Source organism: Arachis ipaensis, chromosome B9, assembly GCF_059453495.1.
Source record: "Arachis ipaensis isolate K30076 ecotype BB chromosome B9, ASM5945349v1, whole genome shotgun sequence".
NCBI classification, from domain to species: domain Eukaryota; kingdom Viridiplantae; phylum Streptophyta; class Magnoliopsida; order Fabales; family Fabaceae; genus Arachis; species Arachis ipaensis.
Genome location: NC_142444.1, coordinates 25659321 through 25672120, shown reverse-complemented (window position 1 = coordinate 25672120; position 12800 = coordinate 25659321). Strand labels below are relative to the sequence as shown.

The 12800-nt window shown below is 36.3% G+C and overlaps 1 protein-coding gene and 1 pseudogene across 5 annotated transcripts; one reads left to right on the top strand and one right to left on the bottom strand.

The window, feature by feature from the left end:
- The first annotated feature begins 995 nt into the window (after positions 1–995).
- On the top strand, positions 996–7942 carry LCD (Pyridoxal phosphate (PLP)-dependent transferases superfamily protein). Of its 5 annotated transcripts, none has more exons than XR_002354767.2 (3): positions 996–2502; positions 6568–6675; positions 6806–7942. XR_002354767.2 is itself a non-coding variant. In XM_088499867.1 (2 exons), the coding sequence occupies exon 1, from the start codon at positions 1063–1065 to the stop codon at positions 2482–2484; it is 1422 nt and encodes a 473-aa protein (XP_088355993.1). In that variant the 5' UTR covers positions 996–1062; the 3' UTR covers positions 2485–2502; positions 5774–6063. The 5 variants fall into 5 exon arrangements, 3 of the variants coding, with proteins under 3 accessions (XP_088355993.1, XP_016175961.1, XP_020968187.1); XR_001615227.3 differs by having other exon boundaries at positions 6555–6675; XM_088499867.1 differs by lacking the exons at positions 6568–6675; positions 6806–7942 and adding an exon at positions 5774–6063.
- Positions 7943–8509: 567 nt separating this feature from the next.
- LOC148544064 (zinc finger BED domain-containing protein RICESLEEPER 2-like) lies at positions 8510–10649 on the bottom strand (annotated as a pseudogene).
- Between the last annotated feature and the right edge of the window lie 2151 nt (positions 10650–12800).

Genomic DNA, 12800 nt, shown 5'->3' with positions numbered 1-12800 from the left:
TAATCAGTAAAAGAAAAATGAGTAATTTTTAGTTAGTATATATATCATTAAAATTATCATTAATACTACTTGATGGTTATAAATCACAAAATTATTGACCTCCTATCACTTCTCATATATAATTTTATTTTTGTCACATGAATGGGATAATCCTCAATTTTGGGTAGGGTATTATAACATGCTATGCTTAAGAGTATCTCCAATAATTATATTACTCTAATGTTTTGTCTCATTTTAACTTGAAAATTCAATGTGAGATTTTTTTGTTATAAAGTTATAATGTTTATTTAATAGAGGTTTAATAAATTATATAAGTAGTATTATTTTACTCATCTTTTTTTTATAATTTTAAAGATGGTATTTAATGTATGTTTTAATTTTAAATTATTTTAATTACAATAAAAATAAAAAAGTTATGTTACGTATATATTAAAAGTAGCCACTAAAATTAATCATCAATATAAAATATATGCTGGAATATAAATACAGATTGAAAATAAAATAAATTATACACATATTTATATACAAATATAGTGGTGACTGATTTTAGTGGCTAATTTTAATGTACGAATAATATTTTTGAAATAAAAAATAATACCTAAAATTAATTCTATTAAAGTTGCTCTAAAGGGTTACCACAAGTTGATTTAGTCAAATTTCCAATATAAATGTACTTATATACTTTTTGCAAGACATATATGATTGACCATCGAATAAGTCCTTAAGGCCAGAAAATGAACCCTACCCTAGTTACCTCTTTCCTTTTTTTTTTTGGCGGTTTTTTGGCCAGGTATAAGTACTTTTTCCGGGTTCTTTTTCTGTTTTAGGCCCAAGATTCATTTTGCCAATAAAAAAGTAAACTGGAAAATACACGTGTTCAAGTCCAAAAAAAAAAAAATTACAGGTGTTTCATCGGATACGGTCATACGGATTACAGAATAACGACAAACACTAGGCTGATAACTTCCCATCTCAGTTCTCGCCACTATTTTATTTTTCCAGCTCTTGCTTTTGGACACTCACTTTTTTACTCAAAAAGCCCTAGCTTTAAAAATATCACCGATGATCACACTTTCCAATAACCCTACCCTAAACCCAGTACCAATGCCTCAGGACGACGATGAAGACCCTCGAAACGGCGCCGTAGAGGCAAACGACCACGCCCACCAAAGCCCCTTAAAGAAGCCCAGACTGACCCGACCCATTTCTGAACCCGACATTCTGCAAGAGTTCTCCCACCACCAACAGGGCTTTGCCAGAATTAACAACGGCAGCTTTGGGAGCTGCCCGCGGTCAGTTCTCTCTGCCCAGAACACGTGGCATCTCCGATTCCTGCAGCAACCCGATGAATTTTTCTTCAACTCGCTCCGAAAGGGGATCCTCGAGTCACGCGCCGCCGTGAAGGCTTTAATCAACGCCGACGACGTCGATGACGTGTCACTCGTCGACAATGCTACAACCGCCGCCGCTATCGTCCTCCAGCAGGTCGGCCGCCAGTTCGCTGACGGAAGCTTCCGCAAGAACGACGCCGTCATCATGTTCCACTGCGCGTTCCCGGCGGTGAAGAAATCCATCGGCGCATACATCGGCCCCGCTGGTGGCTCCGTCGTGGAGGTTCGGCTTCCCTTTCCAGTTCGCAGCGATGAGGAGATTATTGCGGAGTTCAAGAAGGGGCTTGAGCGAGGTAAGATTAATGGCGGAAGGGTTAGGTTTGCGATGATTGATCACATAACTTCGATGCCTTCGGTTGTTCTTCCCGTTCGAGAATTGATTAGGGTTTGCAGGGAGGAAGGTGTGGACCAGGTCTTCGTGGATGGCGCCCACTCCATAGGGAGCGTGCCTGTCGACGTGAAGGAAATTGATGCTGATTTCTACGTGAGCAATTTGTATAAATGGTTCTTTGCACCGCCTGCTGTGGCTTTCTTGCACTGCAAGAATTCGAAAGGTTTGGTGGATTTGCACCACCCAGTCGTGTCTCAAGAGTATGGGAAAGGGTTGGCGTTAGAGAGCTCCTGGGTTGGGAACAGAGACTATACTCCCCAGCTCGTGGTGCCGTCGATTTTGGAGTTTGTGAACCGGTTCGAAGGTGGTATTAAGGGGATCATGAAGAGGAACCATGATGGGGTTGTGAAGATGGGGACTATGCTGGCTGAATCATGGGGAACAATGCTGGGGTCGCCGCCAGAGATGTGCGCAAGCATGATAATGGTTGGATTGCCGTCTAGGCTATGTGTGACGAGTGATGATGATGCCATGAGTTTAAGGACGCACCTGAGGGTGTATCACAGGATTGAGGTTCCTACATATTACCAGGCTTTGAGGAATGAAGATAGGGATCCCAAGGACAAGGACGGGTTTATAACTGGTTATGTTAGGATATCTCGTCAAATTTATAACACAGATGAGGATTATCATAGGCTTAAGAATGCAATTAATCAGATTTTGGAGGATGGGAAAATTTGCAGCATGCTTCCTGTTGAGTGATCCAAAAAGAGCGAATAGGTATTTTTTCCATGACAACACCCGCTTTTGAATTGTTCGATTTTAAACTAACATATGCTTGAAGAGCACATTTTATGAGTATACCCAATTTTCCTGTTTTGTGTTCTCTTGGAGTTAAACAAGTATTCCACCTAGTTGCTTTGCAATTTAACATGTAGCATAGCTTGATAGCTTCTGATCTCTGTATGTCTATAATTGATTGTACCTATGATTGAAGTTGTTAAAAGAAACCATTAAACCAAGCTGTTGTTGGAGTGTACAAATGATCAACATCCTTTAATGATCATGTGGTGTTTGAGAAACTTTCCCGTCAAAGAACCATTTGCATTTAAGGATCCACTGGCCATTGGGTTTTTAACCAGTTCAGAACTAGTTTGGTTGTCTTCAAGCAATTTTATTTTAAGAAACTGAACCAAAATTGCAGTTTAAATTCAGTTCAATTTGGTCTTTCTACTGAACCATTAGTATAAGGAATAGAATTCTGATAAAATTGCCACATAACTACATAATAGTAATGGTGATATGGATAGGGATAGTGATAATGATAGCAATAGCGATAGAGAAAGCAAGAGCCATAGCCACCGATTTGTGACTCAAAATTATGGATGTATTCACTTTGACTACTGTATAGTTCATTGGAGCTCATAAATTTAGCCACAGCAACAACGATAGCAATATACGATGTCGATTTATGACTCAATTTTGGTGGATGCATTCACTTTGACTACTTTATAGTTACATTGAAGCTCATATAAATTTTTTGGATATGGGTCCTCTGTGCTACAGGCAAACTGCATTTACATTGTAAATGGAGAAATAAAGAAACATGCGAATTGGTGTTTACCTAGTTATTATATTTGCATTTATCTGTTTTCTTTAGACATCATGTATCTGCGTGTAAAATAGAAATGTTTAAATTAGTGTCTGTTTTTAGGACTATGAGAATGTGTTTTTAAATGGAAGAAATAGTTACCATGGTGGAATGAATTACAGTCTATAAGTGGTTCCTTTTGTTGCACACTTGCACCCACATTCAGATGGTGGGTTGTATGTTGATTACTTGTTTAATGCAACTTGCTTGCTTGTTGATGATATGTTCCCTTGTAGAATGATCATGACTTTCTATCAAGAAGAGCAACATGTGTGCAAAATACCTTTTTCAATACTTCGTGCAAAATTTTTTATTTGGTGGATGCACTAGGATAATTCATTTTTTCGTACAAAGAGTCAAAGACCATTAAAATTATTTAACATGCTCCATAATAGATGGTTTTTACTGTTATAGGAATAGTAATAATAAGTTAATAACAATAAAGGCCATAAATCTATTCTTCCTTGTGGCCTACCTGACATAACTCTCTTAGCACGTCTAGGGGAAATGTGGATTAAGAAATTGAATATACATGATTTGCAATTAGTTTTAAAGTCATCATATGAATAAATGGTCAGCCTTATTCCTTAGGCATTTGTATCAAACATTTATTGTGTATAATATCTATAATATATAGTAAGTTTATAAACAAAGAATTCAAAACGTTCTATCAATAAAGAAACCTCTTCCCAAAAAGACATAGATTGCAGGTGTTCTCCTCGTTATGACTAAATTGAATTGTAGTATATACTATATAGTATATAGGAGTGAATTGCAAACATACTCCTCCAGCTTGGTCTTAAGGTGAATTACGTATAAACCCAATACTATAACGTGGTCATTAGATACTCGCACCCTTAATTTTGTTGCAATAACTTTCCAGTTAATATCCTGTTTCCTGTTAACTCTCATATGTTAGGCAACAGGTTTGTACACTGTAATTTCTTTTAAGTTTATTATAACACAAATTAACATATTCTTAAATAATTAAATGATAGATGTTACTAAAACTCATTGGCAAAAGGAAATCACAACCCTAGTACAAATGAAAGAAATTTTATTGAAATAAATTGGACTGTATGTGACTTAGATGATTGTCAACACTCCATCCGTTAGTACCTGAAAAGATAATCATTGCTGAGATTTGAGAATCTTGAGGCAAACCAAACCCAAATGCAGTTGGAAAATTTGACCTAATGCAGTTTTTCTAATAACTGTGGTCTCTAGATGATTATAAGTCATGATACTTATGATCCCAATTAGCCACTTAATAGAAATCTTTGCTTCCTTAACTGTGTCTGTTTGATTATCGCTATATGGAGCATTTATTATTTTTGTCAATAGTTAGAAAGAGGATCATTCATATTGCTATAGTAAATGAATTATCTTCAATAAACCCATATTTGTTTCCTGATGCTTCCAATTCTGTAGTCTGCATCATGACTTATGTAATGATTTCTTATGGCCTTTCCCTCCTGTGCATCAAATGGGTTCACAAAGTTATGAGATGATTTTGTGGTCGTATCTGACATCAGTTGCAATTGATGTATTTGGCCAGGATATGTTGATGTTTCCTGAAGTATATGAAATTTATTGTCCTTCGAAGTGGTGCCTCCCTTTTATTTATGTCAACACTGACTGGTCGATTCATAACTTATCTCATTCTTTACCATTTACTTTCAGAATAGAGTGAAGCTGGTTTGTTAATATTAATAAATGAAAAATGAAATTTAGGACCTGTTTGGTTTTTACATTCATTTGCTATATATTTTTAGTTTTTTCAGGATTTTGTTAAGTTATTGGTGAGAGTGGGAAATGCAAACAGAATTCTATTACTTCCCCCCCCCCCCCCCCCCCCAACAAAATCCTAGAAGTAAATACGACATAGACCAGTATAAATTGGTAGATGATGCTAAAGGTGAGCAGAGAATGTTGTCCTCTGAGTTAATAGATATATTATCTATTCAAAACATGGTTTGCAATTCCTGTTTACGCTGTGACCATAGTAAAGATAATTCTGACCTGGCTGTTTTTGTGGTTAGCTGGTTTATTTATTTTTTGTTTTACTTTTCCTGTAGTTTCAGTTTTTACGTGTTGACAAGAGGCAGGAGTTATTAGGTGTAATTTCTTAATTTCTTAATTTCTTAATGTGTTGACAAGAGGCAGGAGTTATTAGGTGTAATTTCTTAATTTCTTAATTTCTTAATGTGTCCTACCATGCGCCTGTTTATGTTTGAATCCTTGAGTTAGCTTCAATTCAAGTACTTGAAACCTTTCGTTTTTTGACTCTTTGCTCTCTGCATTTGGTTGATAACCAAAAGTGTTTCTGCTATTTATTTGACAGATAATTTCGTACTTGTTGAAGAATAAAATGGGATCTTACTGAGATATTAATTACAGAATTGAGATACCGGATATTTTTGAGGCATTGTTCTCTCCTGGTTAATGGAACCATGCTTAACCAGCATGTGTTTGGGGTTTGCTTGATAATTTTTGGGCAAAGCATGTGGTTGAATTGATGAATTCTACCGAAACTGGCGACTGTTTTGTACGAAGGTCTGAGGCATGGTTGTACTACATATTCGCATAACCAAGTAGGGAATTCAGAAATGATCATTGGCATCACTTGTAGTTTTTGCCTGCTGTATCGATCAATTCTTGACTAAGGAAAGATTAAGGCCATCATTATGAAATTAAAGAGAGTTGTATCCTAGCCCTTCCCTTTTTCTCCCCCGATGTTATTTGCTTGTTTCCCTCACTTAAATCATACCTTTAAGCCCACTGAGTGTGATATAAGATGATCAATAGCAATCTCATCTCATAACCCAAAAATTCAGGTGTTATTTTGTTTCTTTTTTATTTTTTTAATAGACGAATTCTGATTTTTCTAACCCAAAATTCAGGGTTTTATTTTTAATATTTTTCCCTCAATAAGATGGCAGCCGATGACTCCTTTAGGTTTTTGTTGGGCACGGAATCGGTACGTGAGATACGTTTGTGACACCGAAATGCCAAAAATTTATTTGGCTCACTGGTCAGTTAGGTAGTGTAAAATAAGAATGTTTTTATGGGGTTTTTTCTGCAATTGCATAGAAAATAGAGAGGTTATTTTTTAATTTTTTTTAAATTGCAGTTTATGTCTGTTCACTTTTGATAAACCAATTTAATTAGTTCTGCTTAGTAACTGGCCATAGGGTTTGTAAGGTGACGCCCTCCAGCTACATATTTGAACACAACGGTACTGACTTCCATTCTCGACAGTCTTTGGTAGTTGATGGCATCGTCGTCTCAATGGAAAGAAGGTATATATTGTATTATTACTCTACACTTGATTTTTAAATATCCCCTTTTGTTTTTCCAAATTTTGTCAACTTTGTTCAAGGATATTCCTGTGTGTGTTTTGCTGAATTACTGTATTGTTATTTGGCAAAGGGTTGCTGTGCATGAAGATATCCCTGCGGGCTTGCGTCTCGCCGACAAAGCAGAATTGTACGACGGAGCAGACCATGGAGTTGGATCAGTCGAGGGTGAAGGCTTGTAGGGATGGAGTCAGACGAGTATGAGTTACACGAAGATGAAACAGAACACGACTATCTTGGAGAGACCGATGGCGACAATGGAGATGGGGTTGAATTGGAAGACAATTTGGACGGTATCGGAGGAATGTATGACAATTTTGCGGATGATGACTTACACGCTGATAATTCTGGCGAATTGCTAGGTTCAATTGATTTTGTGAACCTGAGTAGGGTGGAAGTCGCTTTAATTTCGCAGATGTTAACATTGCATTTGACTTCTACCAGGCATATGCAAAGCACCATGGTTTTAGCAGGAGACATTACAGGAGCAAAAAATGTAGCGAAGTAAGGATAATATAGGAATTTGTGTGCCACCGAGAAGAATTCAGATTGCTGAAATTCTACTCAATTCCTAACCGGCAAAAGAGGCCAAGGGCCGAGACACGGTGTGGATGCCATGCAAGGATGCATGTTCGCATGGACGATGAATCAGGATGTTGGTACGTTGCGTACTTTTCAAACGAGCATAACCACCCCGTTTTCTATTTGTGTTTTTCTTCCATGCTCCCAAGCCATCGGAGGATGAGCTAAGAGGACATTGAGCAAATGAACGACATGCACAAAGGGGATATTTCCGTATCACGAATCCACGGTTTTATAGTGAGTCTAGCCGGCGGGTATCATAATGTCCCCTACACAACAAGGGAGATGCACAATGTAAATGTGAAGCAACGAAGGGAGGGTGGTCTAGATGCGGAATCGTGTTTAAAGTATATCTGCGAGTGTAAGACAAATGATCCAGCATTGTACTACAAAATTGTTGACCGGGAGAGGGTGTGACTAGGGGTGGAAACAGGCTAGGTCAGGCCAGACTTTAATTTTAACAAGCCAGACCTATAATAGAGTATATTGGTCTAAGCCTGGCCTGTAGCCTGGTATAGACTTTTTAATGAGTACTGAGTCTGGTCTGTTGTTAAATCTAGCCTGGCCTGAAGCCTGTCAATAGGCCTGTTTTTTTTTTTTTTTTATAATAATTAAATTTAAGATATAATTTAATTTTTAAAATTATAAAATATAAAATAATAAATTTATGGATAATATTAATACAAAATAAAGACAAAATATCGATAAATAACTATCATTGATTAAAAAAAAGATAATATATATGGAATATATTCTTACTTGGCTACTTCTAAAATATAACATATCAAAATAAAAGACTTCATCAATATCAAGAGTTGTAACAAACCAACTAAACATAACATCAAATAAAAGCTAATAACTACTTAAATCAAAATACAGTAAAAAAAATGTTGAACAATTAATGGATTAACCCTCCAAACTTGAAAGTGATTTAATCTTCCTGTTCGAACATCTTGAAAAAAAAAGCAAACATACACATATCATTAGATTTTTAAATAATATAAATGCAACAAATACTTTTTTTATTAGTAACAAAAAGAATGTTCAAAATAAAATTGTGGTCATAATCTTAGTATAAATTATATGATACCTCATTTATATATCATGAAATTCAACTTTATTATTCTAACTACTCACATCATACCAATATCAATGTTCTCACATTTAAAAAGAGAAAATATTTTCTATAACATAGCTACTTAGTCAAAAAGAGAAATATTAGAAAGTTGATTTTTACATTTGGTTTTTTCTTCAAACCATACTTGTTCCGAAGCCAATCTCCTCCACAAATGAGAACTTCAATGGATTCTTGATTTAGTCGAGAACGATATTAATCAATAACTCTTCCTCCAGCACTAAATGAAGACTCTGAAGCCACTGTTGAGACATGAATTGCTAATATGTCCGCTGCCATTTTAGATAAAATCTTGAACTTGAGGCTATTGTTTTTCCACCACTCCAAAGCACTAAAAGACTTAGAATTGCCTTCAGGAATGTAAGCACTCTCATCAAGATAAACTTCTAATTCTGATTTTGTTGGATGAATGGCTTCTTTTTTCCGAACCATATTCAACATTTCATCAATTCCACTAATTTCAGAACTAACCAAATTAGAAGAAGCAACTAGACCATTAGTGTTAACTCCACTTATTATTGTATCACCATGACACTCTTCAGCATATTCATCATACATTTCTTGCAATGTATTCTTCACTTTTTCAATATTTTCAGCAGCCACATGCTCAGGTTTGTAAATTAAAGGAAAACAGAATTTAATAACATGTAACTTGCACCTAGGATCCAAAACACAAGCAAGAGACATTACCATATTGCATTCTCCCTAATATTTGTCAAATTTTTCTTTCATTGAGGTTGCCATTTCTCTCATGAAGGAATCTCTATCTTCAATAGCTTCATCAATTACTTGTTTCACTCTCCAAACTTCAGGAAGGTACAAATTTGCAGTAGGATACTCACTACCAGAAATGACATGAGTAGCAAGATTAAAAACTTTTAAAAGTTTGCAAATCTTCTCAACTTTCCTCCAATCCTCTGATGATGGTTCGTAACTATAGTGGGGTTTTCTTTCTTTTTATAAACAGCAAACACAGATTTAAACTTCAAAGCCACAGATAACATGTTGTAAGTAGAATTCCATCTTATGGGACAATCAATGATGAGTTTTTTCTCCTTCAAACGCTTGTTCTCAGCAATCTCAACAAATGTTTTAAATCTTGAATCATTAAAATTAACATACTTGACACTCTCACAAACTTTGTGAATAATACCTTTAATTTTACCTAGCACATCTTGTACCAACAAATTCAGAATGTGTACACATCACCTAACATGAAACAAACTACCACCAACAGGTAATGAGTTGTTATCTGAAATAGTATCCTTAAGAGCCCTTAGACATGAATCATTATAGGAAGCATTGTCAACAGATACTGAGAAGACTTTGTTTTCAATTTCCCAAATCTTCAAATACTTGAAAATAGCATCTGCAACATCGATGCCACGTCTAGGAGCAGGTACCTGAACAAAACTCAAAATCCTTTTTTGAAGATTCCACCCTGCATCAATAAAGTGACCTGTGATAACCATATATTCAAAAATTTGATGGCTTGATCTCCACATGTCAGTTGTCAAATTTATCTTCCTAACACCTTGTAACAAAGTCTTCAATTGTTTCTTTTCTGCCTCATATATCGCCAAGCAATGACTTCGAGCAGTTTTGCGAGGAATTTTATGAAATTCAGAATTAGCGTATTGGAAGCCCCACATCCAAACTTCATCCTCAACAATGCTAAAAGGATGCTCATGAACCATAATTGCTATAGCAATTATTTGTCTCATCTTCTCTTGAGAATATCTTGCACCTGGTGTCACAAATGGATTAACACTTGAATTGGAAGGTTGAAATGGAATCAATGGTTGCTTCTTTTGTGCAGCAACATGCAATCTCCTTTGTAAGCAACTACTAGACTGCCTCCATAAATGTGAAGTACTAGCTCCTTTTCCAGCATAAGAAAACACAGATTTGCAATACTTGCAAATAGCTTTTGTACCTTCAGAATTTTCAACTTGGTCAAAATCGTCCTAAATTGGTGAAGTCTTCTTCCTTTTTTTTGTAATAACAATTTCATTACTACCATTTTCTTCAGTGACTGGTTGACTTGTAATAGTTGTTGTCTGTGTTGGTGCTGATGTAGTTGTTGGTGTTGTAATGGTGTATCTGTTGTTGGCATTGTTGGTACTGACCAATTAATTTCTTCTCCATTTAAAGAAATAGAATTGGTCAACGAATCACTTGGAGTTACAGATTCAGCCATTTCTAAAACCTATTGTAATGCCTAAACAAAAATTAACAGATAACATTATCTCATGATTTTTTTTACTTTCATTATATCAATGGCATAAAGTAAGAACCTTTTAATGAAAAAAAATTGATAAAATTTTATGTTCGAAAAAGTAGAAACAATATCACAATACAAACGAAAAAATTAAACTTAAAAAAGATCTTTGACAGAATAAAACCCTAATTGATGAAAAAATAATTAACATTATAACAAAAAATATAAAAAACAACAAAATAAAAAATAATGACATGAGAAAGAAGAAGAAGTACCTGCAGTCAAAGGAAGAAGATGAAGAGGATGGTGGTTTGTAGTCTGGTAGAAGAGCGTGTAAAGTGGAGAAGATAAGAGAATGACTGTGTGTATGTTTATTTCTTTATTAATGTGGAGGAAAAGTTTTTAGAATTATTTTATTTGATTGACTTTTGATATTCCAACATCAAAGATTAAAGATATTAAGTAATAAAAATACACATATATTATTAAAGAGACAAATAACTTAGTGGATAAAGGTATCTTCATATGATAGAAGACCCAAGTTCAACTCCTTCTAATAGCATTTTTACTAGTATAATAAAACTATATATATGTATTTGCAGGCCTAACAGGCTATTTTAAAAGCCTAGGCCTGGCCTTTTAAAGAATATAGGCTTTTTTAATAGCCTGAGCCTGGACCTATTTTCTATCAGGCCAGGTCAGGCTAGGCCAAATACAGGCCAGGATGCAGGCCCCTGGCAGGCCGCCTGGCCTATTTTCACCCTAGGTGTGACAACATTTGTTTTGGTGTGATAGCACTAGCCAAATTGATTACCAGGTATTTGGAGATGTCGTTGCATTTGATGCAACGTACAAGAAAAACGTTTAACTTTCACCTTTGGTAGTCTTCTTTGGTGTAAATTACCAAAACCAAACGGTTGTCTTTGTCATTGCACTCGTGGCCGATGAGAAAGAAGAGACATATGCCTGGTTGCTTCAACAGTTGCAAATAGCAATGAAGGGGAAAACTCTTGTGTCCATAATAACCGATGGTGATAGGCAAATAAAGTCTGCGATCGAGCAAGTTTTTCCAAAAGCACACCATCGAGTATGTGCTTGGCACATCCTCTAAAACACTTCGAGCAACATCGGAAAGCCTAACTTCACAAGGATGTTTAAGAATTGCATGCTTGGCGAGTACGAGGTCGGAACAATCCAGAGAAAGTGGTTTGAGATGCTGGAGCAATTTGGCGTAGGCGATAAGAGATGGGTACAAGACATGTACGAGAGAAGGCATAGTCGGACAACCGCACACATACGAGAAAAGTTTTTTGCTGGCTTTCGCACAACCTCAAGGTGTGAGGGTTTGCACGCCGTGATATACTCAAGTATCGATACAGTTACACTGATTTTTTTACATCATTACCATCGACGCTTGATGTTTGTTTGTGCAAAGGAAGTGGAAGCTGATTTTGAGTGTGCAAAGGGTGACCCTGTGATGACCACTAACCTGAAACAGTTGGAGGGTTATGCAATTGAGAATTACACTTGGTTAATATTCTATTTGTTTGTTCCCATTCTTAATAGGGCCTGTGCAATGAGGATGGTTAATTCTAAAGACAACGGTTCGTATTTTATCCATCGTCTTTAGATAGGCACTTCGGAGAAAGATTGGCGTGTGGTTGCAACATATGAAATGAGTGAGGTCAGATGCACGTGTATGAGAATGGAATATTTCGGGGTCCCTTGCGAACATATAATTGTGGTGCTTGTTCTTAACAATGTTCATGAGAGCCTAAGGTCTCTGATATTGCTGAGATAGACTAAGGATGCGAAAGTGAGGGCGATGCAGTCGACCGGCGTAATTTGGAATTCTGTACGAGTAACACAACACTGGTACATGATGGATTAGTATAGAAAGTGTGCAAAAAATTGCTTGTCACAGCACTCAAAATTTCCAGTTTGCACGAGACATTGCCATGCTGATGTTGAAGCACTTCAAGAACGAAGATGTAGCCGACACCAGTTTTCTATCTAAGGGGCCCTCCAATGAAGGTGGCACGAAGTCAGCACGAAATCTCTGCAAGCCAAGACAAAGGGTAAGGTGCTAATGGTGGCAAGAAAACCCAACGTTGTCGTTTGTGCCGGGAG